Genomic DNA, 26,567 nt, shown 5'->3' with positions numbered 1-26,567 from the left:
AGTTCATAGTCAAATTCGAATTCTTCCACAGAGTTGTCTGAGCGCAGAGATGCCGATCGGGCCCGTGGATCGCACGTGGCGGGCGGTGAGGAAGATGGCGTCCAAGATGGCGGCCCCTATGAGTCGCACGTGGCCGGCCGCGTGGTGGAGGTTTTCCAAGATGGCGGCCCCCATGGATCGCACGTGGCTGGAGGGGGCGGAGTCGGGGCATAGGCCGCAGCGTTTCGGGCCTGTGAGTGAGGGGAGCGATTACTTCGAGTCGCTGGGGAGTTGGAAGCTGGGGCCCTTTTAGCGAGGCACACTCTTGCGTAATGGCCTTTTCGCCTGCAGCTGCTGCAGGTCGTGTTGCAAGCCGGGCAGTGCTGCCGCGGATTCTGGTTCTGGCTGCAGAAATGGCAGGCTGGAGCAGTGTAGTGGCTGGCTGGGGCAGCATAGTGGCTGGCTGGGGCAGCATAGTGGCTGGCTGGAGCAGCATAGTGGCTGGCTGGAGCAGCATAGTGGCTGGGCGGCCCTGTAGCACAGGCCTGGGGGAGTCGCTGGTCGGGGGCCCATGATTGGGTCGCGGGGTCCACGGGGAACGAGTTAAGGCTGCGGAAGGAGACCTCCATCGTGGTAGCAACTTCCACAGTCTTTTCTAAGTCCTGGGCCCCCTTTTCCAGCAGTCGTTGACGCACATATTTAGACCTGAGGCGCTACAAAGACATCGCGTTCAGCAAGTTCCCTGTGTTCAGCTGCGGTAACCGCTTGGTAATTACAGTCATTGGACAAATTATTGAGTTCCCTTAGAAATTCGGCGAATGATTCTGTAGGCCGCTGACGGCAGTCGTGAACACATGGCGAGCGTAAACTTCATTAATAGGCCTTACATAAATTTTATCGAGAACTGCTAGCGCCGCAGTATATGAACTGGCCGAGTTTAGTTGCGTAGAGATTCTGTGGCTCACCCTCGCATGCAGTAGACTTAGCTTCTGATCCTCTGTTGTTCCGGCTGTGCTTGCTTCTGCCAGCTAGGCCTTGAAGCACCGGATCCAGTGGGAGAAGATTTCTTTGGCCTCTGCATCCTGCGGGTCAGGTTCCAGGCGTCCAGGCTTGAGGGCCGATTCCATAATCGATCTTTACTGTTCCTAAATCGATTATATTGATGGAACCATCAATTCACCACACTCGTGTTTCCAATATGAATCTAGGCTTTAATCGACTTACTTCAGAGCCAGCCTGTTACCCGTTGATGAACTCTTAGTGAACTCAGGCTGACTCTGGACAAGGGTATTTATACAGCTGCACCAGGGGGAGGAGTCGTGGGCGGAGCCAAGGGTGGAGCCCAGTACAAGCTCCTTAGTACTCCCAGAGCTACTCCCCCTAGTGGTAGGATAGCGCTACTGCGCTTACAAAGACAGTGTGAATTATCATATATATCTATATATTACATTCACCACAGCATTAACGTCAGCAAAACTAAATTAATCTAAAGAGAAAGTGAAAGACAAGTAATTAAATTTTACATACATCATGTATGAAATATTAGCTGAAAACTTTCAAAGGAAGCGTGAATGTTAAAGACATCAACTGAAAACCAGAAAAAAATGGATTAAAGTACCTGAAAGTACTTCTGTCAATTTAACCTGTTGCCTTTCAGAGTTCACTTATAATGGACAAAGTTGCACTGGCAGGATTCTTGCCCAAACATCAGACATGCTAAAACTGCCACTAATTAGATTACTACCGGACGAAATGATAGCATGGTCACACCGACCATAAGTAAATAACTATGATGAAGTTTGCACTCGGTGGAAATGTTCACTGTTGAGTTCTTGGTTCCTGTTTGTCCAAATTGTGCTGGCAGTGTTTGTGTGTGTGTACAATTAATGATGGAGTCAAAAGAACGTAAGCATACACAATGTACACAGCTAATATCCAAAAGAATTGATTTTGCAGCCAGTGGCGACGGAATGGCCAAGTTATTTACATAATTTATTTTTGGGGCATTGGCTAATATTCCAGTACTGTTCTCTTTCAACTTTTTGAACTGTGCAGTGTGGATATGTTTTAACAGTACTGATATTATCATGAATGTGTTCACAGGCAGGACACTGTACCAGTTATGAATGTATTCGCAGAGATTAGCTCACAGCGTATTAGGTTTGCAATGTCCTGCCAGTACTAACTGACTTATTGAAAATCTGTTTACCTTTCTTGTTTTGTGAGGATTTCTCATTCGGGATGATTTCTTGATATCCACTTCTGTAGTATTTACACAGCCTGGCTGAAGAAAAGGTACATCATAATAGTTTTAAATTAATACACATCTCAATTCTCTCTAAATCGAATACTGCACAAGACAGTGTTAGAACATAGAACATAGAACAGTACAGCACAGAACAGGCCCTTCGGCCCTCAATGTTGTGCCGAGCCATGATCACCCTACTCAAACCCACGTAACCCGTATACCCGTAACCCAACAATCCCCCCATTAACCTTACACTACGGGCAATTTAGCATGGCCAATCCACCTAACCCGCAAATCTTTGGACTGTGGGAGGAAACTCACGCACACAGGGGGAGGACGTGCAGACCCCACACAGACAGTGACCCAGCCGGGAATCGAACCTGGGACCCTGGAGCTGTGAAGCATTTATGCTAACCACCATGCTACCCTGCTGCCCCTAAGTGTTGGAAAGTGGGTTAGGGCTTCAGCCGTGTAACTTTTCATCAGAACTGGGAAAAGTTTGAGATGTGATAGGTTTTGTGCAAGTGAAAGGGGGAGGATAGGAGAAAGGCCAAACGTGAAGGTCTCCAAGAGGGTGGAGGGCAGGAGAGATTAAATGACAAAAGTTTTTATGGTCCAAGACCAAAGGGAGTGGTAATGGGACAAGCAAAGGAATAAAATGTGAGTATAGAGGAGGTGTGAATGGCAGGATCGTTCCGAAAGCAGGGAAAGGAAATAACAGGGAAACGAGAGAAAGGAAAAAAAAGCAAACCAGCTTTTGAAAATGAAGCAAAATGGAGGCATAGAAAAATCAGACCTCTTATTTATCTCACACTCTCTCTTTCATTACATTTCTATTCTTTCCCAGTTCTGATGAAAGGTCTGTTACTCACGCCACCAATGCTACCAGACATGCTGAGTATTTCTAGAATTGTCTGCTTTCATTTCAGATTTCAAAAAACTGCAGACTTTAGCTTTTGTGTTGGAAAGTGCTCGTCTGAAATCTATAAAAAACACTTATAAACAGTAAAACTTCCTCAAACTTTATATTAATAATCTGAGAATTCAAATACAGGCATTCGTTTGGTAGTACAAAACTTGAGTTCTGCCATGGAGACCGTGCTCAACTACCCATGCTTGCCAAACTCACAACATAGTGTCCTACATTAGATGCGATTCCACAATTGGATAGCACGTACTGAACAATTCTGAGTGTGCTCATAATTAGACTGACAACTAATTTCAGATTATCAGTCAGGCTCACAATGTGGCTCACTTATGCTCACTGGAAGCTACATATGTAATGTGCAGTGTGCTGTCCATTGTACACAGAAAGAATATGTCAAGCCATTGTACCTTTTTCAACTAAACAAAAGCTTGGGGGAACAGTGATTCGATAGTGCATTCTCCATGACAATGCCTCGACTAATCAGAAGATACCCAATCGCAGGATACCAACGACTTGTCTGATTTTCATATGCACGAATATAGATAGATAGAACAGTACAGCACAGAACAGGCCCTTCAGCCCTCGATGTTGTGCCGAGCATTGTCCGAAACCAAGATCAAGCTATCCCACTCCCTGTCATTCTGGTGTGCTCCATGTGCCTATCCAATAACCGCTTGAAAGTTCCTAAAGTGTCCAACTCCACTATCACACCAGGCAGTCCATTCCATACCACTAACCACTCTCTGAGTAAAGAACCTACCTCGGATATCCCTCCTATATCTCCCACCCTGAATCTTATAGTTATGCCCCCTTGTAATAGCTACATCCACCCGAGGAAATAGTCTCTGAACGTCCACTATCTATCCCCCTCAACATCTTATAAACCTCTATTAAGTCGCCTCTCATCCTCCTCCGCTCCAAAGAGAAAAGCCCTAGCTCCCTCAACCTTTCCTCATAAGACCTATCCTGCAAACCAGGTAGCATCCTGGTACATCGCCTTTGCACCCTTTCCAAAGCTTCCATATCCTTCCTATAATGAGATGACCAGAACTTCACACAATACTCCAAATGTGGTCTCACCAGGGTCATGTACAGTTGCAGCATAACCCCACGGCTCTTAAACTCAAGCCCCCTGTTAATAAACGCTAACACACTATAAGCCTTCTTGATGGCTCTATCCACTTGAGTGGCAATCTTCAGAGATCTGTGGACAGAAACCCAAGATCTCTCTGTTCCTCCACATTCATCAGAACCCTGCCGTTGACCCTATAACCTGCATTCAAGTTTTTTCCACCAAAATAATCACCTCGCACTTATCAGGGTTAAACTCCATCTGCCATTTTTCGGCCCAACTCTGCATCCTATCAATGTCTCTTTGCAGCCTACAACAGCCCTCCACCTCATCCACTACTCCGCCAATCTTGGTGTCATCAGCAAATTTACTGACCCACCCTTTCGCCCCCTCCTCCAAGTCATTGATAAAAATCACAAATAGCAGAGAACCCAGCACTGATCCCTGTGGTACCGCTGGTAACTGGTCTCCAGTCTGAACATTTTTCATCCACCACCACTCTCTGTCTTCTATGTGCTAGCCAGTTACTTATCCAATTGGCCAAATTTCCCTCTTTTGTGAACCATGGTTCCCTCACACGGCCATTTCCTCCCTGCCTGACAGGGACATACCTATCAAGGAAACACAGTATTTGTTCCTTGAACAAGCTCCACTTTTCATTTGTCTCTTTCCCTGACAGTTTCTGTTCCCATCCTATGCTCCCTAATTCTTGCCTAATCGCATTATAATTACCCCTCCCCCAATTATAAATCTTGCCCTGCCGTATGGCCCTATCCCTCTCCATTGCAATAGTGAAAGACACCGAATTGTGGTCACTATCTCAAAAGTTCTCTCCCACAAACAAATCTAACACTTGGCTCGGTTCATTACCCAGTACCAAATCCAATGTGGCCCCCTCCTCTTGTCGGCCTATCCTCATATTGTGTCAGGAAACCCTCCTGCACACACTGTACAAAAACTGCCCCATCTGAACTGTTCAACCTATAGAGGTTCCAATCAATATTTGAAAGTTAAAGTCACCCCTGAGACCTCAACACCGACCCATAATCTGTTTTGCAATTTCGTCCTCCACATCTCTATTACTATTTGGGGGCCTATAGAAAACTCCTAACAATGTGACCGCTCCATTCCTATTTCTAACTTCGGCCCATATTACCTCAGTAGGCAGATCCCCTTCGAACTGCCTTTCTGCAGCCGTTAAACTATCCTTGATTAACACCTCGTTTACCACCTTCCCTACTCTTACTGAAACATCTATACCCCGGAACCTCCAACAACCATTCCTGTCCCTGTTCTAACCATGTCTCCATAATGGCCACAACATCGTAGTCCCAAGTACCAATCTACGCTCCAAGTTCACCTACCTTATTCCGGATGCTCCTTGCATTGAAGTAGACACACTTCAACCCACCTTTCTGTCTGCCGGTACACTCCTGTGACCTTGATACCCTCCTCAGTACCTCACTACTCTCAACACTGACTTCTGGACTACAGCACATTTCCCAGCCCCCTGACAAATTAGTTTAAAACCCTCGAAGAGCCGTAGCAAATTTCCCTCCCAGGATATTGGTGCCCCTCTGGTGGCGTTGTGAGGCGTGAAGGCCAACTCTCTGAATTCTCCCGCTGTGTACCCGAACAGGCGCCAGAATATGGCGACTAGAGGACTTTCACAGTAACTTCATTGCAGTGTTAATGTAGTGCAGTTGAGTTCAGCTTTAATGACACCATGGACGCAATTCTCCGACCCCCACGCCGGGTGGGAGAATCGCGGGAGTACCGGGCGATTCCCGCCACGCCACCCTGGCACCCGCATGCGATTCTCCCACCCCACCCAAAACGGCGTGCCGCGTTTCACAACAGGCTGCTCGGAGAATCGCCGCTTGCCGTTTCTAATGGTCGAGCAGCGATTCTCCGGCTCGGATGGGCCGAGCGGCCTGCCCAATCCGACGGGTTCACGCCGGCGCCAACCACACCTGGTCACTGCCGGCGTGAACAGCGTGCGAACACTGCGTGTGCTGTCTGTGGGGAGGGGAGAGGGAGGATCGAGCATCAGGGGGGTGCTCAGTAGGGGTCTGGCCCACGATCGGTGCCCACCGATCGCCGGGCCGGCGTCTCTAAAGGACGCACTCTTTTCCTCCACTGCCCCGCAAGATCAATCCTCCATGTCTTGCGGGGTGCCCGCGGGGAGGATGGCAACCGCGGGTGGCGTCATGTACACGCCGCCGGCCGCGTAATTTACACGGCGCCGCTTTTGACGCTGACGTGGTGCCGCTCCTAGCCCCCTGGGGGTGGGAGAATAGGAGGCGAGGAGCGGCCTCCGACGCCGGAGTGAAACACTCTGGTTTTCACTCCGGCGTCGGCACTTAGTCTCCCAATGGGAGAATTTCGCCCCATGTATGCCCAAATAGATGATGTTGCCATGGGACCCCTCTGGATCCAGCTCTCACTAACATTTTCATTCGTTTCCATGAGAAACGTATTTTGGATGGAATGGCTCCCTAACCTCCTACCTGATGCATATTTAAGTAGATATATAGATGATATTTTTGCTATATTTGAATCTGCTGTATGTAAGAATTTCCTTACATGTATTAATAAGGTGCATTCCACAATCAAATTCACCATTGAAATGAGCTCCCTTTCCTTCATGTGCAAGTCAAGAAATCCATTCATGTGTTCCCCACTACTGTCGATCAAAAGTCTACCTTCGCTGGTTAATGTGCATGTTGTGATTCCTACAGGTCCACGCACAATAGGATTGGCCTTATCTGCAACTTCATAAATTGGACCAAGTCATTTGCTCACCATGCAAGTTCAAGCCAAAATAGGGCACATCAGATTATTATCTTGCAGGATAATGGCTAGTCCGACTAGATCATTGCTCGCTGCACAGTGCGAAAACTCATAAATGGGCCTAAGTCCACTATTTTTGGTCCTGAAAAGTGCCCAGCCTACCTGATATTACCCTTGAGAGGTAAGGTGTGTCAAACATTTGAGCAACAGGTGAAGCTAGCCATTTGACATAGCTACTATGCAGTAGCAACACAAGTGATATTCATCACTAATAGGATGCTGTATCAAGCTAAAAAGACATTCTGCTTACTACACAAATGAGTATAATGGTGCATAAATTTCAGTGCATGTGTGAAGCCAGGTATGCAGGTTGTACATCCCAATGACTGGGCCATTATATTAAAGAGCATGGGCTGGATTCTCCGTTTTTGGGATTTGGTCAGAGGTCACACATGCGGCTGTACCGGGCCCCATGGTGGACTCAGCCCGCGGACATGTACCGCCAAAATAGTGCCCCTCATCGGCCGCTTGCATGGCCCAGACTGCCCGCACACATTGCCCCAGCCCCGAATGAAGCCCGCCTGCAGACCGGCCCTCCCCCGACTGTGGCGGCCCCAGACTGAGTCCACAGTAGCCTCGCGAGGTTCCCGAATGGCAGGACCATGAGAGTCCCACACCGTCGGGAATTTGGCCGTTGGGGGACGGAGAATCGCGGGGTGGGCCTCAGGCAATGGCCTGATGTGGTGGATACTCGGCGTGGCGTACTCCACGAGGACGGCGATATTCGGGGGGGGGGGGGGGGGGGGGGGGGGGTGGAGAATTGGAAAACCGCTGGCGATCCCGATTTCGGCGCCAAAACGGATTCTCCGCCCTGTCGCAAGTGATTTCGCTATCGGGGAGCAGAGAATCCAGCCTCCATGTCTCCGTGTCTCATTAAGGGCAGCACAGTAGCATAGTGTTTAGCACTGTGGCTTCACAGCGCCAGGGTCCCAGGTTCGATTCCCTGCTGGACCACTGTCTGTGCGGATTCTGCACGTTCTCCCCGTGTCTGCGTCGGTTTCTTCCAGGTGCTCCGGTTTCGTCCCACAGTCCAAAGACGTGCAGGTTAGGTGGATCGGCCATGCTAAATTGCCCTGAGTGTCCGAAAAAAAAAGGTTAGGAGGGGTTATTGGGGTATGGGGATAGGGTAGAAGTGAGGGCTTAAGTGCGTCGGTGCAGACTCGATGGCCTCCTTCTGCACTGTATGTTCTATGTTTATTTGCGCTTTCTAGAAGCTATGTATGTTAAATCTGCAGCGCCCTGTCCTCTGCAAATAGAAGTAATAAGTCCAGGTATTGCACCTTTTTTAATTAACAAAAACATGCGGTCAACGGTTCCCCCGTGCACTTTCCATGGCAACACCTTGACCAATAAGAGCTGACTTGCCTTTTTGAATTTAAACAAAAGCTTGGAGGATATCTGTTCCTTGGTGCGCTCTCCATGACAACGCTTCAGCCAACTACAATCTTCTTGACAACCAATCAGCACAATTATTCCTTGCAGTATAAATTGTTGTTCCCTTTGAAATTTGGTATTCTTGTATCTGTTCTGTTGAGCGCAAGATGAAAAGCTTCGACAGTGTGTCTCTTTTTCAGCAATTCAAGTATTCTGAAATTACTTGCTTGATTATAAAATAAAAGGAAAGGCATCGCTAAAATCATGAGAGGCACCGCAACAAAGAGCTGTTTAAGTCATGTGTTTAAGTCACATCAAACTGTGGTCAGGAGAGAATCAAATTCATGTTGGAACCTTGTAAGAGCGGTGTTCATTCAATGGCTCGACCGAAGCAAATAATGGATTTGAAGGCTTAAAGGGCGTTAAATCATCAGAATTGCCCATCGAAAAATTAAATCCAAGGGTTCCCAATATATGAAAATGGTTAATGCAAATAAATAAGGTAAAACGTACTTACACTGACTAAGATAATTTTAGAATGCTGCAGAAAATAATAACGCAGATTTTCTCTGTTTGCTCTGAAGGTTAAAGGATTGTTTGATGCAGGCCATAGAAAAAGATCAGGCAGGTATGGACTCTGCTTTTAAAAAAACAACCTGATTTTCCATCATTAATTTCCTCCACAAGCAGGTCTCCTGGAATCTTCTGGTTGGACCCCACACCAAAGAAACTGTTGGGACATCTATAAACTATTCAATTATCAAAAAAGCTCAACCCACTAATGTAACTTTCACGTATAACAACTTATTTAATGCATGCTTTTGTTTCAAGGCAACATGTGGTAATAGGAAGGTGAGGTTAAAGAATGGATATTGGCCAGAATACTCCGGTTGTTAGGATTCACTTTTCCCGCCAGCAGCGCACCCCCGCCCATGGGTTTCCTGTCGACATGGTATGTCTTCAATGAGAAATCCCATTGACCAGCGGTGGGAAGATAGAATCCCGTTGCCAGCAAATGGTTTGCGGCCAAGGAGTGGGAGACCGGGGAATTCAGACCATTGTGTTCCCGCATCTCAACCGTGGAGGAAATTGCTGGGCAGTTGACGGTGTCAGAACATCATCAAGCCAATCAGAGAGGGCCAAGCAGGAGGATATCAACAAGTTCAAAGCTATTAGCTGTCATTCCTGTTCATTCTTCCCTTTTCCATTATTCAATGTTTCGAGGCAATGTGTGGCTAATACTCTTGTAATTCTTCTCTGTTGCAATATTTCTCCCTTGTATTACTTCTTCCTCTTGTGTTCTCATAAGTGTCTTCAAGGTGCTGCCAGTAACAATCTCTGGGGCTTCTCAGTCTTTTGCTGACAGTCACTCCACTTGCCACAACTGTTAGCAACACTTAAGGGATTCAGATTTCGAAATTGAGGAAGGTCCACCAGTGTAAAGTTTGAAGACTTAGAATAAAAGCAGCTATAGGTGCGGTGTCAACCATTTCCGAACTATCTCACAACTCAGTTCAAGGAAGCAAATAGCCACCTCTATCTCAGAAGGCACACTTCAACAGCTGTTAGATGGTCACCTCACTGCATTTGGGCACTGGGATGACGCTAAGAAGGGTAATCGGATTAAGCAGTATAAGGTACACAGGGATGGGTCTTTCTCCATTATTCAGCTTGAAATTGTGCCGAAAAGTAGTGGTAATGCTAGGAAATTGAATCAATGAAGCCTATTACCAGACCCCTACCCAATCTCAATACTCCTTCACCTGTCCTCCTCAAACACACAAAACCTGCTAACACCATTGCGGCTCTTCCTACCCATGCAGCCTCCCATCTATTGTTTAAAAGTTTCTTTTATCTTCAGGCATCTTCTCCCCCTAGAAGATTTAATTCTAATGCTCTAGTGGTGCCTCTGCCACCAAATTTCCCTCTTGTCAGTGGGTATCCTGTGACAATCCCTTCCCTGTAGAGCCAACGAGTGTTAACCCAGAAAAATGGGGGACTCAGAGGCTGAGCAAAAGTACATCCCAACGCTGTTTGGCACTGGAAGAATCAAAACACAAAACACTTGTGCACTTGAACCTAAGTAAATTTCTGAATATGAGGCTGGATTCTCCGTTTCCCCAGCCGCCTGTTTCGAGGCAGTGTGCCGTTCGCTGACGGTGGGATTCTCTACCCACACTGCTTGTCAATGAGATGTTCCATTGACGCTCCCCCTCACTGCCTATAAACCTGCATTTGGGGGTGTGCTACCGGCGAGAACAGAGAAACCCAATGGCCGGAGAATTCTGGCCATGATCTTCAGTAGGGGGAAGATTTAGGTAGCGGCATTTGAATTGATGGACATGCATTATAGATGTAAAACAAAACTGTGTTAGGTGTTCGAAAGGCCAGTTATTTGGGAACATATGGTTACAACTGCTTGTCCTTTCTGCAAGAAAGTTCTAAAAGGAGGGGTTTTCATTGCATGGGGAGGAGGGGGCGGTGAGGAGTGATTTTATGGTCTGCCAGCTGGAAAGCCTGCAAGGGAACTGCATCAGCTCTTCAAGGAAGGCCCAACACTATGAAGTGCCTCTCAGATGGACCATCCCTAGGAACAAGGGCCGTAGGGGCAGAAATTCCTCTCCCTGAGAGCTGCCGGCAAATCTGAGCCCAGCAAAACTTCTCATTCGCCTCTCTGTGGATTGAGAGCCACGAGAGGCGTAGAATTGAGGAATAACCAAGGCCAGAGGCAGCAAGGGTTTGTGGGAAATGGGGAGCAGAGTTGTCAGCAAGGGCAAGTTGCTTCCCCCTTCCAAATGCAGGTCCCCTATGAACAAGGCAATCCCAGCCCCACCCCCTCAACCCCATAGATTACAAGCAGTTCACACAGGTTTGCTTTATTGTCCTCTGTGCGTGGTGACAAGCCAGCCCACTGCTGGGTTAACGCTTGAGGCATTGAGCCCCTTAAAGGTTCATTAATTTCCCATCTGAGGATATCAATCAATGGCGGTGCGGGAAATCTAACAACCATGAACTTTTCTTCCACATTGCTAATTTTAATGGAGGTAGCGGCATGTTGGAAAGTGATCCTTCCACCTGATGCAATGCCCTCCCCACTTCCAAAAATGTCACAGGGCATTTTGTCTCGCTTGCCTGATTTTCTGACGTAACATCCGTGAAAATCCATGAGCAACAATGTAAATGGCGGCGAGTGCCATTTTGCCAGCATTCCTGCTGAAGTACAGCGATCAATGAGAGAGCACATGTGGAAATTATTGATTTAAGGCTGGGGGAGTCACTTCTATTCTGACTAAACCATCAACAGAAACTCTTCCAGTGCACATGCTGTTTGCCTGAGTGACAGAAAAAAAATTGGACATCACCTTTAATTATCTCAGTTGTCCTTCTCTAATTTGTCTTTATGCTACACGTACAATTTACCAAAAATACCTCAAAGAACATAATTAACATTTACAACTAAACGGGAACAATCTTCCAAATAAATTACTTTCTTAAGCCAAGCTTATATTAATTATGGCAATAATAAAGCACAATTAGCTTTAACAGCTTTATAAATTTTGCATTTGCCAGTGACAAGCCTTTATAGGTTGCCATGTCATTTAGTTTTATGACTTTATTAAGATGTAATGGGGGCAATGAAAAGCAACCCATCTAGCCTTTCTAGAAATAGAATCCAATCATTACTCTGCGCTATGTGTTAGCAGCAAGTTATTAATACAGCCACTGCGTCATCAAGGGCAAGTTGTCACACTTTTAATTAATTCCTGTAGCTTTCTGTTGTTATATTCATGAAAAAAAAGGAGGAATGAAGAAAACTGAAGGTGACGAAAGCGCACAATTAAATGTTTAAGGTACAGTAAGTACTCTTGTGCATGTTAATAATTTTGCTCTTTAATCATTGACAAAACCTACCATTTACGAACATCAATTTCATCTCCCTGTATTATGTAATTTAAATAATATTAAATATATTGGGATATTAGATCATACAAAGACTTTGCAGGTCTTTAAGGCAGGCAAGCAATTCATCCCATTCAACAATGTTACTTATAACCATGTAAGCTATAATCGGATCTGTCATTACATATCATAACATGACACTTAATAGCATTTCAACTTTGTTTCTGATGTGACTTGATGAAGAAATAATTCAAAATACCTACAAAAGAAGTAGTTAACTTGATTTTTCATAAAACACTACGGGAGCGATACTGGAAAACCCTGAAAACAGGCACGCGATCATGATGCACAATTTATTAAATTAATGAAAATTAAACAATATTAATCCATACACAGACTGAAAAACTGGATGGTCAAAGATAGCCTGGGTGAGGAGTTTATAGAATATTTTCAGGATAGTTTCTGAGAGCAGCATATTCTGGGGTTAACCAGAGATCAGGCCAAACTAGACCTGGTATTGTGCAACAAGATAGGAATAATTGATGACTTTGCAGTGACGGCACCACAAGGTAGCAGGGATCATAATTTTGAGGGAGGGAAGAGTAGGTCCAAAACTAGCACTTTGAATTTAAATAATGTTGATTGTGAGGGCACAAAAGTAGAGCTAACTGAAGTGAACTGACAAATTAGGTAAAGGCATAAGTTAGTAGAAGAATTTCTCTCTGAACACCCTGACTGGGTATAGCCTCTTGCTGAGAGCCCTTCCCTTTACAACCTCAAACAACCACAGAAAACACCAAACATTTGTAGAATCGCAACAACAGACAAATGAAATCGACTAGCAACTAATCTATAAGCAGTTGATGAACCCTTTAAGTAATGCGGGAGAAGGGGTCCTTCCCTCTGTTGAACATGTGCTCAACTTTACAAGGTTGAGCGATTAGCTAGCTGAAGAATTGAGCTGAACAAAATAGCACCGCTGGCCTCAAATCAGCTTTGCATGCAAATTAATTTCATGGTCCGACATATTTTTAATGCACCACTCTAACACCCTCGTCAATAAGGCGCCCAGCGCAATTCACCCCTCAAGTGTGCATGCACCATTGACATATTTTTGGAGCTCTAACGACAGTGTTGTAGCGTGCTAATGAGAACAACTTCTCACCCGATATTAATAGTTAAATTCTCAGAATCTTAAAGTTACTGGGTCACACAGTTACTTCTTCATTTTTTACAAAAGTTTCTGACTACTTTCGGTCATGTAGGAAGCACAGAAAGCAATTTCATTAGATTTTACAGGCTTCTTGAACAAGCATATCAGTGGCATCAACCTGCACCAGAAAAGTATTGATGGTCCTGCTCAAAACATATTGTGAGTGAATTAATTGTTATGTATAATGTTATGTTTACATCAGAAATATTATGTTGCTCCTTCCTAATGAATGCAACAACTATATGCATGAGCGTGCAGTGTAAAAGTATACAATGTGAGGAAATTACTTAAATATATTCAAATGCATCCCACATGTCTTCCAACACTGACAAGATGCCATTGCTGCAAAGGAGTATACCTTACTCTTATAACCCACACGAGATCTATGGGGTTGGAGCAATCAATCTTCCATGAGTCTCGCTTAATACGAGCTCCACTGCTAAGGGGGCAGGGTGCCTTAGATCGCTCGTGATTAAGATCTGTATAAAGTCAAGCAAGTATGGCACTGACAGAGCAAACCCGGCTGGGATCTGATGTATATTGTACATATAATTGCTTTGCAATAAACCAGGTTTTCTTTTTTATTAACTTGGTTCAGACTCATTTGCGGTCTACAATACTGGCGATGAGAATACAACTGGATTACTATCGGTGCTGCTACACCATCATGTGAACCTTTGCTCCTTTGCTCTGCTGGACGAAGGTTGGCATTTTATTTTCGAAAATGCCTTTGTTTGGAAGATTGGGCATGTTCGACGCAAGACGAGAGGATTGGACACTGTACACAGAACGCACGCGTTATTTATTCCGGGCAAACACTATCACAGATGATGATCGACAGACAGACAGACAGTAACATTGCTGGCTGTCTGTGGAGCACATACTTATGGAGTGATAAAAAAAGCCTTAAATATTCTGCAGCTCTGGACACTAAAACTTTCGAACAGTTGGTAAACCTGGTGGCGCAACACTTCAACCCGAAACTATCTGTAATAGTGCAGAGATACCGTTCCAATACGGCAGAGAGCACTCCTGGGGAATCTGTAACAGGGTTTTGACAAGGCAATGAAAAATAGCTGAATTTTGTGAATACGGAACTTCCGTTTCCAAAATGTCGTGTGGCTGTTTGGTCTGCGGCGAAAATAACATGGCTACTCAAAGGAAGCTGCCAGCCGAACCATTCCTAAACCTTCAGCAGGCCGTACAAATTTCGCTTTCCCATGAAAGCAGAGAGAGGAGTGCAAGAGATCCAGAGATGGAGGTAGACATAATAGGACATGCCCCCTACCAGCGAGAGCCACCCACCCCCCCCACCCCCACCACAAGGACTGTTACCCGCCCTGAACTGACTAACGTAGGGGCCAGATCCACTGGTTAAGAACCAAGTCATCCTGACGGGATAGCTCCCCGGAGTCTATAGAGGGAGAGCCAGGACGATGAGGGGCACCTTCTCTCCATGTCTATATGGGTTTCCTCCGGGTGCTCCGGTTTCCTCCCACAACTCCCAAAAGACATGCTGGTTAGGTGAATTGGACATTCTGAATTCTCCCTCTGTATACCCGAACAGGCGCTGAATTGTGGCGACGAGGGGATTTTCACCGTAACTTCATTGCAGTGTTAATGTGTAAGCATACAATTGACACTAATAAAGATATTATTATTATGTGGACACAGAGGCTGAAGGGGGCATAAGGCACAAGACAGCCAGGAATCCAGGCACCCTGGTTGATGCAATTGCCACCCACGGACTCGCACTTTCCCCCTGAACAGTCAAAGGAGGAATGTATGCTAAATTGTCTGAGGCGCACTGAGCGGCCCCCATCAAGATAACTGTGGAGGTTAACACGGGAGTTACACACGGGAGTTGCGGTTTCTGTTGTTGGAAAGCAGACTTTTGACCAGATTTCTGACATCTACCAGCGAACTGTTAGCCATTGCAGAAACCACTATGGCTCCGGCGGTTTATGGACATCTGTCAGTGCCATTCCCATTGATCAGCCAAGGGACACGGCTAGGCTGCTAGGCAACAATTGGCTAATGTGCCTACATCTGAACTGGCAGCAGATTTTCCAAATGATATCAGGGGGCCTGTATGAATACCAGGAAAATATCCTGAGGATTCCAGCCTGGACTGAGAAAAATAAAAGGGGCAATGGGAAAATTTCAGGTCAATTCGGCCGTCCAACCATGATATTTCAGAGCTCGCCTGGTCCCTTACGCTTTGATAGCGTAAGTTGAGGCTGAACGTAGCTGAATCGAAGGATTTGGGATCGTCAGGCTGGTACATTTTGCTGATTGGGCGGAACCAGTGGTCCCAGTGCTCAAAATTAATAAGATGGTCAGATTGTGGGGACCATAAGTTAATGGTCAACAGGACATTAGATGCCCTGCATTGAGGTCCTGTACGGAAAATTGGTCGGTGGACACTTATTTACCAAACCCGATATGTGTCGTGCATATTTGCAGTTAGAATTGGACCCTGCCTCACTATAAACATCCATGGAGGCCCGTACGAGTACACCAGACTATCTTTTGGCATGTCGTCAGCCTATGCTATATTCCAGAGAGCGATGTAAAACATACTTAGGATACAATTTGGAGAAATGCGAGGTCATCCACTTTGGTAGCAGAAACAAGAAGGCAGACTATTATCTGAATGGCCATAAATTAGGAGAGGGAAATGTGCAACCAGATCTGGGTGTCCTCGTACACCAGTCCATGAAGGTAAGCATGCATATACACCAGGCAATAAAGAAAGCAAATGGCACGCTGGCCTCCATTGCGAGACGTTTTGAATACAGGAGCAGGGATGTCTTACTGCAATTCCAGGGCCTTTGTGAGATCACACCTGGGATACCGTGGCAGTTTGTGTCCCTTATTTGAGGAAGGATGTTCATGTTCTCGAGGGAGTGCAGCGAAGGTTTACCAGACAGATTCCTGGGATGGTTAATAGCACAAGGCTGTAATTATGCTGATTTCAGAGACACTATGATAATGGATCAATTAATTTCTGGACTATCTGAGAAAAATTTGAGGGAAGAACTTTCACAAAATAAGTATCTAACTCTGGAAATCGTTTATGAACAAAAACAATACTTTGAGTCTTTACAAACAAAGAATCAGTATCCAGAAAACAAAATCTGTAAAAATGGGGCAAATTCTCACCACGAGGCAGAGGCAAGGTTGAAACTGAAGACGGAAGTTCTGAATGGCAGCCATCTTGCGCATGTGCAGTCTGACCAGTCCGCACATGCGCACTTCCCTAAAAGACGCAAACCAGTAGAAGTATTTTTCGCATGTGCGAGAAGCCGCGCATGCGCAGTTGCAAAAAGAGCGCACAGTAAAGGAAATTCGGCTTGCGCATGCGCAATCGAGTCCGACGCACAACGTCACGAGCGTCATGATGTCAGAGGATCCGGACACCACCCACTTAAAGGGGAAATGCCCAAAAATTGAAAAAAAGAGTTTTAAAACTACAAAACACAATTTTTTTCACCTCGAAAGAAAGAACAATGCCTTAACTTCTCCCAGCAGTTAAAAATAACCTCCGCAGCACCCTGGAACAAGCAGTTTGCACCACCCAAAGTGAAGAGCACAGTGAAAAATCCAAAACCAAAGAAGATGGGGCGCGATTCTCCACAAATGCGGAGAGTCGTAAAGGCTGCCGTGAAACCGGCCGTGTTTGACGGCAGACTCCGCGCCCCCTCCCGGGACCCGATTCACTCCCCGGTCGGGGCTAGCATCGGGGCCCCGGGAAGAACGGCAGCGCGGGCTTAGCGAATGTTCGTTAAACCCGGCTGCCAAGACTCACAGCGGCTGACGCGCACGATGACGTCAGCCGCGCATGCGCGGGTTGGACGGCTCCAACCCGCGCATGCGCGGATGACGTTATCGCGCATATGCGTCAAACCCACGCATGCGCGGTCCGTCATGCCCCTCAGCCGCCCCGTGGACTGATCCTGCGGGACGGCGGAGGGACAAAGAATGCGCAGGAATCGGACCCGCTGTCCGCGATCGGTGCCCACCGATCACGGGCTCATGCCACCCTTGGCACGGCCGTGCCAATCGGTGGCATGGTTGTGCAGAACAGCACTTTGCGGCCGTTTTCACGAACTGTGATAGCAGGTGTGTTTAAATTCGTGAAAACGGCCGTAAAGGCCTGAGAAATCGGCCCATCGGATAGGGGAGAATCGCTGCTCGCCGTAAAAAAACGGCGAGCAGCGATTCGTGTCTTGGGGCGGCCGTGGGGGGGGGGGGGGGGGGAGAATAGCGGGAGGTCGGGAAAAATGTCGGGAAGGCCCTCCCACTATTCTCCGACCCGTCGTGGGGGGTGGAGAATCGTGCCCATGATTTGTTCATTGAACATGAAGACCATAATAACAAATCTGAAAACAAAAAAGATGATTTGTTAATTGAACATGAAGAGCACAATAATGAATGGGAAACAAAAATAAATGATTTGTATATTGAGGAATACTACTCAGACATGGCTGAGTTCTTCAGATATGATGATCATAGCATCAGCAACATGGTTGAAAAGCTCAATCCGAATCTAGTCATGGTAGATAAATCCAATACCATGATGCAATGGCAGATCGGTGAATCATTGGATGATAGCAACCTGTCAATCAGCCAAGAAGAAAACAACGCCACAGAGAGCACAGAACGACTCGGTTGAGACAGCACAGATTGACTCCAAAGAGAGAACACTGCATGACTCCACACGGAGAGCGATGAAAGACTCCACAGAGAGAGCGACGTAAGCCTCGACAGAGAGTTGACAGACTCCAGAATGGAAGCAATTAAAGACTCCAGAGCGACAACCATTTACAAAGAAGACTATGAAGGTCTATCCACCTTATCTGAGCAACCAGCAGCAGACTATGAAAGTCTACCAAACTTACGTGAACAACAAAAAGACTATGAAAGTCTACCCAGTTTATTTGAGCCACCGGAAGAAGACCATGAAAGTCTACCCAGCTCACTTAACCAACAGGAAGACACTGAATGTCTACCCACTGTATGTGAGAATAGTGACAATGTGATCACGATCGACATACAAGATGTTCAAGATCACAGTGAGACTGACAGATCTCAGCTCGTATGCACAGAAGCACTCAACAATCAAAGTGAAACTACTCTTCAGTCCAGTGAGACCATGCTAATTAAAACCTCATCTACTCTAAACTACCCAAAAGAAAATGAAATCTTGAAGATTTTGACTCCAGAAGAGGAGCACCAAGAAACCAAAGATGATTCAAATGAACCAGAAATGACTCCAGTTTGTTCTCGTGATGGGCGCAATGATGCTAAGGAGCTCGATTCTTCTGCCCCGCCCGCCACAGGAATGCCACGGGCGAGACGCCGACAATGGAAAACACCCTTGACCTCAGGCAGGATTCTCCAGTTACCGGGTGAACGTGGCTGGAGAATCCCGCCCAAGGACTCCTCCTTCAAACTCAACCAAGGGACTTGGGAGTCCTTGTTCACGATTCTCTTAAGGTTAATGTGTAGGTTCAGTCGGCAGTTAAGAAGGCTAATGCAATGTTAGCCTTCATGTCAAGAGGGCTAGAATACAAGACTCCGGAGGCTGTATAAGGCTCTGGTCAGACCCCATTTGGAGTATTGTGAGCAGTTTTGGGCCCCATATCTAAGGAAGGATGTGCTGGCTTTGGAAAGAGTCCAGAGGAGGTTCACAAGAATGATCCCTAGATTGAAGAGCTTGTCGTATGAGGAACGGTTGAGGAATCTGGGTCTGTACTCAGAGTTTAGAAAGATGAGGGGGGATCTTATTGAAACTTACAGGATACTGCGAGGCCTGGATAGAGTGGACGTGGAGAGGATGTTTCCACTTGTAGGAAAAACTAGAACCAGAGGACACCATCTCAGACTAAATGGACGATCCTTTAAAACTGAGATGAGGAGGAATTTCTTCAGCCAGAGGGTGGTGAATGTGTGGAACTCTTTAGAAGGTTGTGGAGGCCAAATCATTGAGTGTCTTTCAGACAGAGATATTTAGGTTCTTGATTAATAAGGGGATCAGGGGTTATGGGGAGAAGGCAGGAGAATGGGAATGAGAAAATATCAGCCATAATTGAATGGCGGAGCAGACTCGATGGACTGATTGGCCTAATTCTGCTCCTATGTCTTATGGTCTTATGGTGTAACCTAGTTGCATAAAGCATGATTGTCCATTTATTCACATGCACACGTTCCAGGGCATGGTACGTAAGAATGAGTAAGGAAAGTCATCTGCAATACAATCCCTTTCATTTTCCCTTCATTCACCAAATAATGTAAAACATGCACTGAAATGTCAATTTTCAATATAATAATTCCAGCAACTAATTTCTAGCTGTCAATGTTTTGGGGCAAAAATCAGTAAAAGATAAACTGCCAAAATGTAAGATACAAACACTTGGCTCAGAACTAAAGAAAAATTGTACTTTCCTATATTCTGTAAAATTTATAAATAATGGGGGAGATTTTTGAACCTGGGTTAGTGGTCTGCAGGATCGCCAATGCAGGTGGAAAATCTGGAGAGAATTGGGAAACGCGATTCTCTCCGGAGAAATCACGTTTTCCCATTTTCCACACACCTCTCCGTCATGAGGGGCGAGAACATCATTTAAGTTTTTGAATACATTTCAGTGTAATTACCCAGGCCCCCTTCCACATGATGCTCCCCCCTCCCTCCCACCTTCCCACCGAATATTTAAACCTCGCCAATGTCATGTCACAGCTATTTGAAGACATAAATCAGTAGAGGTGATTTCCCCCTCCACCCCCAGGGGCACAAAGGTAAATATGGCCCCTGGGGAGAGAGGGACATGCCAAGGCAGTGCTCTGTCACTGTCCTTTAGCACAGGTTGGCACTGCCAGGTTGGCACATGCCAAGTTTACATAGTGCCAACCTGGCAGTGCTGACCTGTGCCAAGGGGCAGGTCGTCTGGGGAGCAACAATGCGGGGGGTTCCCGTCAAGTGTGGTAGGGGACGAACGCGGAGGTCATTGAGGCGGGAACTTGCAGGGATGTGGGGGGTGGGGGGGGGGGGGGTGGGAGTGGTCAGTGAGGAGGGAACATGCTGCAGGCAAGGGGGAGGTCAATCAGTGAGAGAGGGGGAATGCAGCTGATACTACTGTAGTGAGTGGTGGGGGGAAAGGGGCTTGATCTTCATTTCTGATTGGCATGCCGTTAAAGATGGTGTCCTGATCTCTGTAGAGCCAGCCTTGCCAGCTCTATCAGGCCCAGCACTGTCAGTGTGACAACTGTAAACCAAACCCATTCATATTTTTTTGTTCAGAGGGGCTGGTCTGTGCACCTGGAGAACTACACATCAGTTCACAGTCTTTGAATAAATATGGTAAGATTCCACACTGACTTCTTGTCAGTGCAGAGGCAGTTTTCCCCCAAGGCCCATTATGGAGGATAAACTCAAGGCATAGTATATGCCAAAGCACACGTGTGACTGGAATTTAATGCCCATCCTCAAAGCAACTTCAGAAGTGGGGGGCACTTGATCAGGCAGGAGGGTAGGGTGGAGACTTTGCCACCTTTCCAACTCCCCACAATCAAGTTCCAGGTGGGATGCAGGTGGTCCCTCGTTCATAGGCATTCTGTGCGCAATCAGGTGACACAACATCAGGAAGGGGGAAGGGGGGGGGCAAGACTTCAAGAAGCCTCTCTCCTGCCCCTGCTCCACATTAGGTGGTAAACTCCTCCCGATGGCCCCCATCCTTCCCACACTCACCTCTGTCTGGCGATCCTTGGCTGATTGGAAGACAGCTTGACGAGGCTCAATTTCAACCCGACTGAGATTTCACTCGAGTCGGAGGCCCGACACTGCATCAGGCCTGTAAGATCCCTGTAGCATTAAATTTCACAGTGTGGTGTCCTGATAAACCTAATCTTGCAATGCTACAGTACTAAAATGAAACTTTTGTTTGTACTGGACAAAAACTCTGAGGTTCACCTTAAGACCCATCATGAAATTGATATACAGCATAATGGGCATAAATCCAGTGATATGGGTCCCTTTCTAATCTTCCTTATTCTACACCACTCCTGCTAAAAAATCATGAACAACGGTGACCAGAAACTATCCCTTGTTCTATACCAGGGGTGGGCAAACTTTTCCGTGCAAGGGCCACATTCAGAAATTCACAATTTTAAAGGGCCGCATAGTATATTAAGTAAAATAATTACTTCACCCGGTTATGATTCTGGGCGCCTCATATAGAACATAGAACAGTACAGCACAGAACAGGCCCTTCGGCCCTCGATGTTGTGCCGAGCAATTATCACCCTACTCAAGGCAACGTATCCACCCTATACCAGTAAGTAACCCAACAGCCCCCCCCATTAACATTAAAAAAAAAATGTAAAATTAAAAAACAAATTAAAAAATTTTTTTTTTTTTTTTTTTTAATGACTTGGTGGGCCGCATAAAGACCTTTGGCGGGCCGCATGCGGCCCGCGGGCCGTAGTTTGCCCACCCCTGTTCTATACAGTAAGAAGAGGCTTCATGGTCATATTGATACTTCATGCTGTGGTTTGCTGTGTTTGGGAGGAAGCACTTTATCATTACAGTTTTCACAACCCAGTCCTTTTGATAGTCCTTAATTACTTTAATTATTACATTGTTACATTTGCAGCAGGTCCTCAAACCTTGACTGAAAACTAGGGCGGGTTTCTCTGGTGTCCGACGGCGAAATCGCGTTCGCCAATTTGCTGGAGAATCCCCGTTCACGACCAAATCGGGAGCGGCGCCGCTTTCGCGATGCTCCGCCTCCTCCAAAGTCGACATATCGATGGCCTGAGGCCCGCCCCCCGATGGTCCACCCCCGACCGGCCGAGTTCCCAACGGCGTGGGTCTCTCATGGTCTCATCCTTTGGGAACTCGGCGTGGCGGCTGTAGACTGAATCCAGTGCTGCCACAGTCAGGGGAGGGCCAATCCGCGGGCAGGGGGCACTTTGCCAGGGGCTGTGGTGTCTGTGGAGGGGGTGGTCCGGGACGTGCGAGCGGATAAAGGAGGGGCACTATTTTGCAGGCTGGGTCCACGAGCGGCTGCCGCCATGTTGCACGTCGCGGCCGCTGCAGGCCGATGCCATGTGCATGCGCGGCCACGGACATGGCAATTCTCCAGGCTGTATTGGCAGCTAGAGCCGGGTGCTCTACTCTGCTTGGCTGCTAGCCCCCAGCCAAACGGAGGATCGGTGGCCGTTTTACACCAGTTTTTATGTTGTAAAATGCCATGCCGACGTGGGGGCATGGCCTCAAAATCAGAGAATCCAGCCCCTTATTTTCATTTTACATGATCAAACTTGCTTTTACTCACAAGAGGTATCCTTGTCATGGTAAAGAGACCTGTAAGCAATTTAATAGGTTTGTAAACACAAATGAACAGCTGGACAACAACTGCAGTAGTCAATGCACCCACTGATGCAGATGTTCATGTTTACTTAAAAATCACAGCAATATTGACAGTCTGCACTACAATGATACATGCTACAACTGTGCTAATATTTCAGCTGGAAAGCATCATTTTTGGAAATAGTTGTTGGACAAGGTGGATCTTTTCCGATACCCCTGAGCACCCCTCACCCTCACCAACCCAAAACTATGACAATCCTTGCATGAGATTTCGAAAACCCCATTTTCTATATCCAGAGGTTACTTACCACAGGCCTGTGTACGTCCCAGAATGCTCTTTCCTGACTATCAAGAATTTTTCTTTCAATTTTGTCCCTCTTCTTATCAACTCTGTGAAAAGGAACAAGTGTGATAATAGGATTTATTTATTTTTGTCAGATCAGCAACAATTTTGCATCCGTTGAGTAATAATTCTCAAGTTAAAAATAGCCCTGGAATGAAGAGCTTGTCGTATGAGGAACGGTTGAGGACTCTGGGTCTGTACTCGTTGGAGTTTAGAAGATGAGAGGGGATCTTATTGAAACTTACAAGATACTGCGAGGCCCAGATAGAGTGGACGTGGAGAGGAAGTTTCCACTTGTAGGAAAAACTGGAACCAGAGGACATAATCATAGACTAAAGGGACGATCCTTTAAAACAGAGATGAGGAGGAATTTCTTCAGCCAGTGGGTGGTGAATCTGTGGAACTCTTTGCCGCAGAAGGCTGTGGAGGCCAAATTATTGAGTGTCTTTAAGACAGAGATATTTAGGTTCTTGATTAATAAGGGGATCAGGGTATATGGGGAGAAGGCAGGAGAATGGGGATGAGAAAATATCAGCCATGATTGAATGACGAAGCAGACTCGATGGGCCGGGTGGCCTAATTCTGCTCCTATGTCTTATGGTCTTATGGTCACTCTAAATATCTTTAAAAATGAGCATTAAATAGGGATGAATAGAATTGTTTTGGTGGGGGGGGGTCGTATGGATTGAAAGATGATTGAATACAAGGAGTATAGCAGAGTTGGCTGGGAAGAGAATTGCACTTGGCAGGCGTTTTCTGACTCAAAGATTATCCTCTGATTGTGAGGGTTAATCTAGATTCAGAGAATGAATGTTTATAGTATCCCTAAATTCAAAAATGAATATGAGGATCTCAAAAGCAATTTTCTGAGGAGTGGCTTAAAGAGTACAAGTGTGATAGTTGACCAAAGATTTACCTGGACATAGGTACGTGATATAGAGTTCCAGACCAGCCGGTGGGTGTGAAGAATGGAGACAGGGAGGCCAGTGAAGCAAGATACAGAAAAATCTATTCTTGAGAGGGCCAAGATTTGGTTGAGGAATTCAGCAATGGTGGGTAATGTTCCAGGGGCAAAGAAGACAATATTGGCGACAGGCCAGTTGTGGGGCTGAATCCCCATCCTAGATTAGTATGAGGTGAAATGCCAAGATTTTAAACCAGCCAAACATTTTATTTTCAAACACTGCATTTTCAGCCAAGCAGGTTAACGCAGGTGAAGCCAGATAAATATAAAGGTCTTTGGTGATAACAGAACAGGTTAGGAAAATGCTATTTCAAAAACTAAAATAAATTCTCTTATACTCACTTTGCTTGTGCTTCTGCTTGCATAAAGATAAATTCCCATTTTCGAGCAAATGCTCTCTGTAGACGGGCCAAACTCTCCTAGAAATGGAACAGTCTGTATTAAAGGTAAGATCGGCAGAGGTGACAGCAAACTTCCTAAAGAGATCAATGATTACTGACACCAGTTTATCTGCCATTAGACCTCCATGGAGATGAACAATCCTAATTTAATGGCTCACAGCAAACAACATTTACAGCAACCTGAGTATATTTTTTGAAATACATTTAAAATAACTGACAATTGAAACAACACAAATCTTCTGATAAAACATGGGCTGATTTCTCCAGTAAAATGCAGTGAGTGGAGGATGGTTACAAATAAATTATGTACACAAAATCAATCCCACTCGCTTGCTGCTGTGTGCTTTATTGACAAGGGAATTACCAAATTACTTGCATTCTGGCTGTGGTGTTACTATATGCAGCCTCAAAGTATTTGTATTATTGAAAAGTTACTGCTGTTAGCGGAACTCTTAACTATCTCTTAACTCTTAACTAGCTCAGAGCGAGAACAAACAGAGTTGTTATCTCTGGGTTGTTGCCCGTGCCACGTGATAGTGAGATGAGGAATAGGGAGAGAGAGCAATTAAACACGTGGCTACAGGGATGGTGCAGGCGGGAGGGATTCAGATTTCTGGATAACTGGGGCTCTTTCTGGGGAAGGTGGGACCTCTATAGACAGGATGGTCTACATCTGAACCTGAGGGGCACCAATATCCTGGGGGGGGAGATTTGTTAGTGCTCTTTGGGGGGGTTTAAACTAATTCAGCAGGGGCATGGGAACCTGGATTGTAGTTTTGGGGTACGGGAGATTGAGAGTATAGAGGTCAGGAGCACAGATTTGACTTCGCAAGAGGGTGCCAGTGTTCAGGTAGGTGGTTTGAAGTGTGTCTACTTCAATGCCAGGAGTGTACGAAATAAGGTAGGGAAACTGGCAGCATGGGTTGGTACCTGGGACTTCGATGTTGTGGCCATTTCAGAGACATGGATAGAGCAGGGACAGGAATGGTTGTTGCAGGTTCCGGGGTTTAGGTGTTTTAGTAAGTTCAGAGAAGGGGGCAAAAGAGGGGGAGGTGTGGCGCTGCTAGTCAAGGACAGTATTACGGTGGCGGAAAGGATGCTAGATGGGGACTCTTCTTCTGAGGTAGTATGGGCTGAGGTTAGAAACAGGAAAGGAGAGGTCACCCTGTTGGGAGTTTTCTATAGGCCACCTAATAGTTCTAGGGATGTAGAGGAAAGGATGGCAAAGATGATTCTGGAAAAGAGCGAAAGTAACAGGGTAGTTGTTATGGGAGACTTTAACTTTCCAAATATTGACTGGAAAAGATATAGTTCGAGTACATTAGATGGGTCTTCTTTGTACAATGTGTGCAGGAGGGTTTCCTGACACAATATGTTGACAGGCCAACAAGAGGCGAGGCCACATTGGACTTGGTTTTGGGTAATGAACCAGGCCAGGTGTTAGATCTGGAGGTAGGTGAGCACTTTGGAAACAGTGACCACAATTCGGTGACCTTTACGTTAGTGATGGAAAGGGATAAGTATACCCCGCAGGGCAAGAGTTATAGCTGGGGGAAGGGCAATTATGATGCCATTAGACATGACTTAGGATGTGTTGGTTGGAGAAGTAGGCTGCAAGGGTTGGGCACACTGGATATGTGGAGCTTGTTCAAGGAACAGCTATTGCATGTTCTTGATAAGTACGTACCAGTCAGGCAGGGGGGAAGGGGTCGAGCGAGGGAACCGTGGTTTACCAAAGAAGTGGAATCTCTTGTTAAGAGGAAGAAGGAGGCCTATGTGAAGATGAGGCATGAAGTTTCAGTTGGGGCGTCTGATAGTTACAAGGAAGCGAGGAAGGATCTAAAGAGAGAGCTGAGACGAGCAAGGAGGGGACATGAGAAGTCTTTGGCAGGTAGGATCAAGGAAAACCCAAAAGCTTT

At 46.2% G+C, this 26,567-nt stretch overlaps 1 protein-coding gene across 8 annotated transcripts in view; it reads right to left on the bottom strand.

The window, feature by feature from the left end:
• The window catches only part of LOC119974827 (regulator of G-protein signaling 7), a 585,527-nt gene that overhangs the window by 74,757 nt on the left and 484,203 nt on the right, over nucleotides 1–26,567 (bottom strand). For all 8 annotated transcript variants that reach the window (XM_038814129.1, XM_038814137.1, XM_038814144.1 and 5 more), the window contains exons 8-10: nucleotides 24,590–24,666; nucleotides 23,249–23,330; nucleotides 2,189–2,263 (exon numbers count right to left, since the gene is read on the bottom strand). In XM_038814129.1, the coding sequence (XP_038670057.1) occupies nucleotides 2,189–2,263; nucleotides 23,249–23,330; nucleotides 24,590–24,666 (234 nt within the window). The remainder of the gene's footprint in view (nucleotides 1–2,188; nucleotides 2,264–23,248; nucleotides 23,331–24,589; nucleotides 24,667–26,567) is intronic.

Source organism: Scyliorhinus canicula, chromosome 1, assembly GCF_902713615.1.
Source record: "Scyliorhinus canicula chromosome 1, sScyCan1.1, whole genome shotgun sequence".
Taxonomy (NCBI): domain Eukaryota; kingdom Metazoa; phylum Chordata; class Chondrichthyes; order Carcharhiniformes; family Scyliorhinidae; genus Scyliorhinus; species Scyliorhinus canicula.
This window is presented reverse-complemented; position numbering and strand designations above follow the sequence as displayed.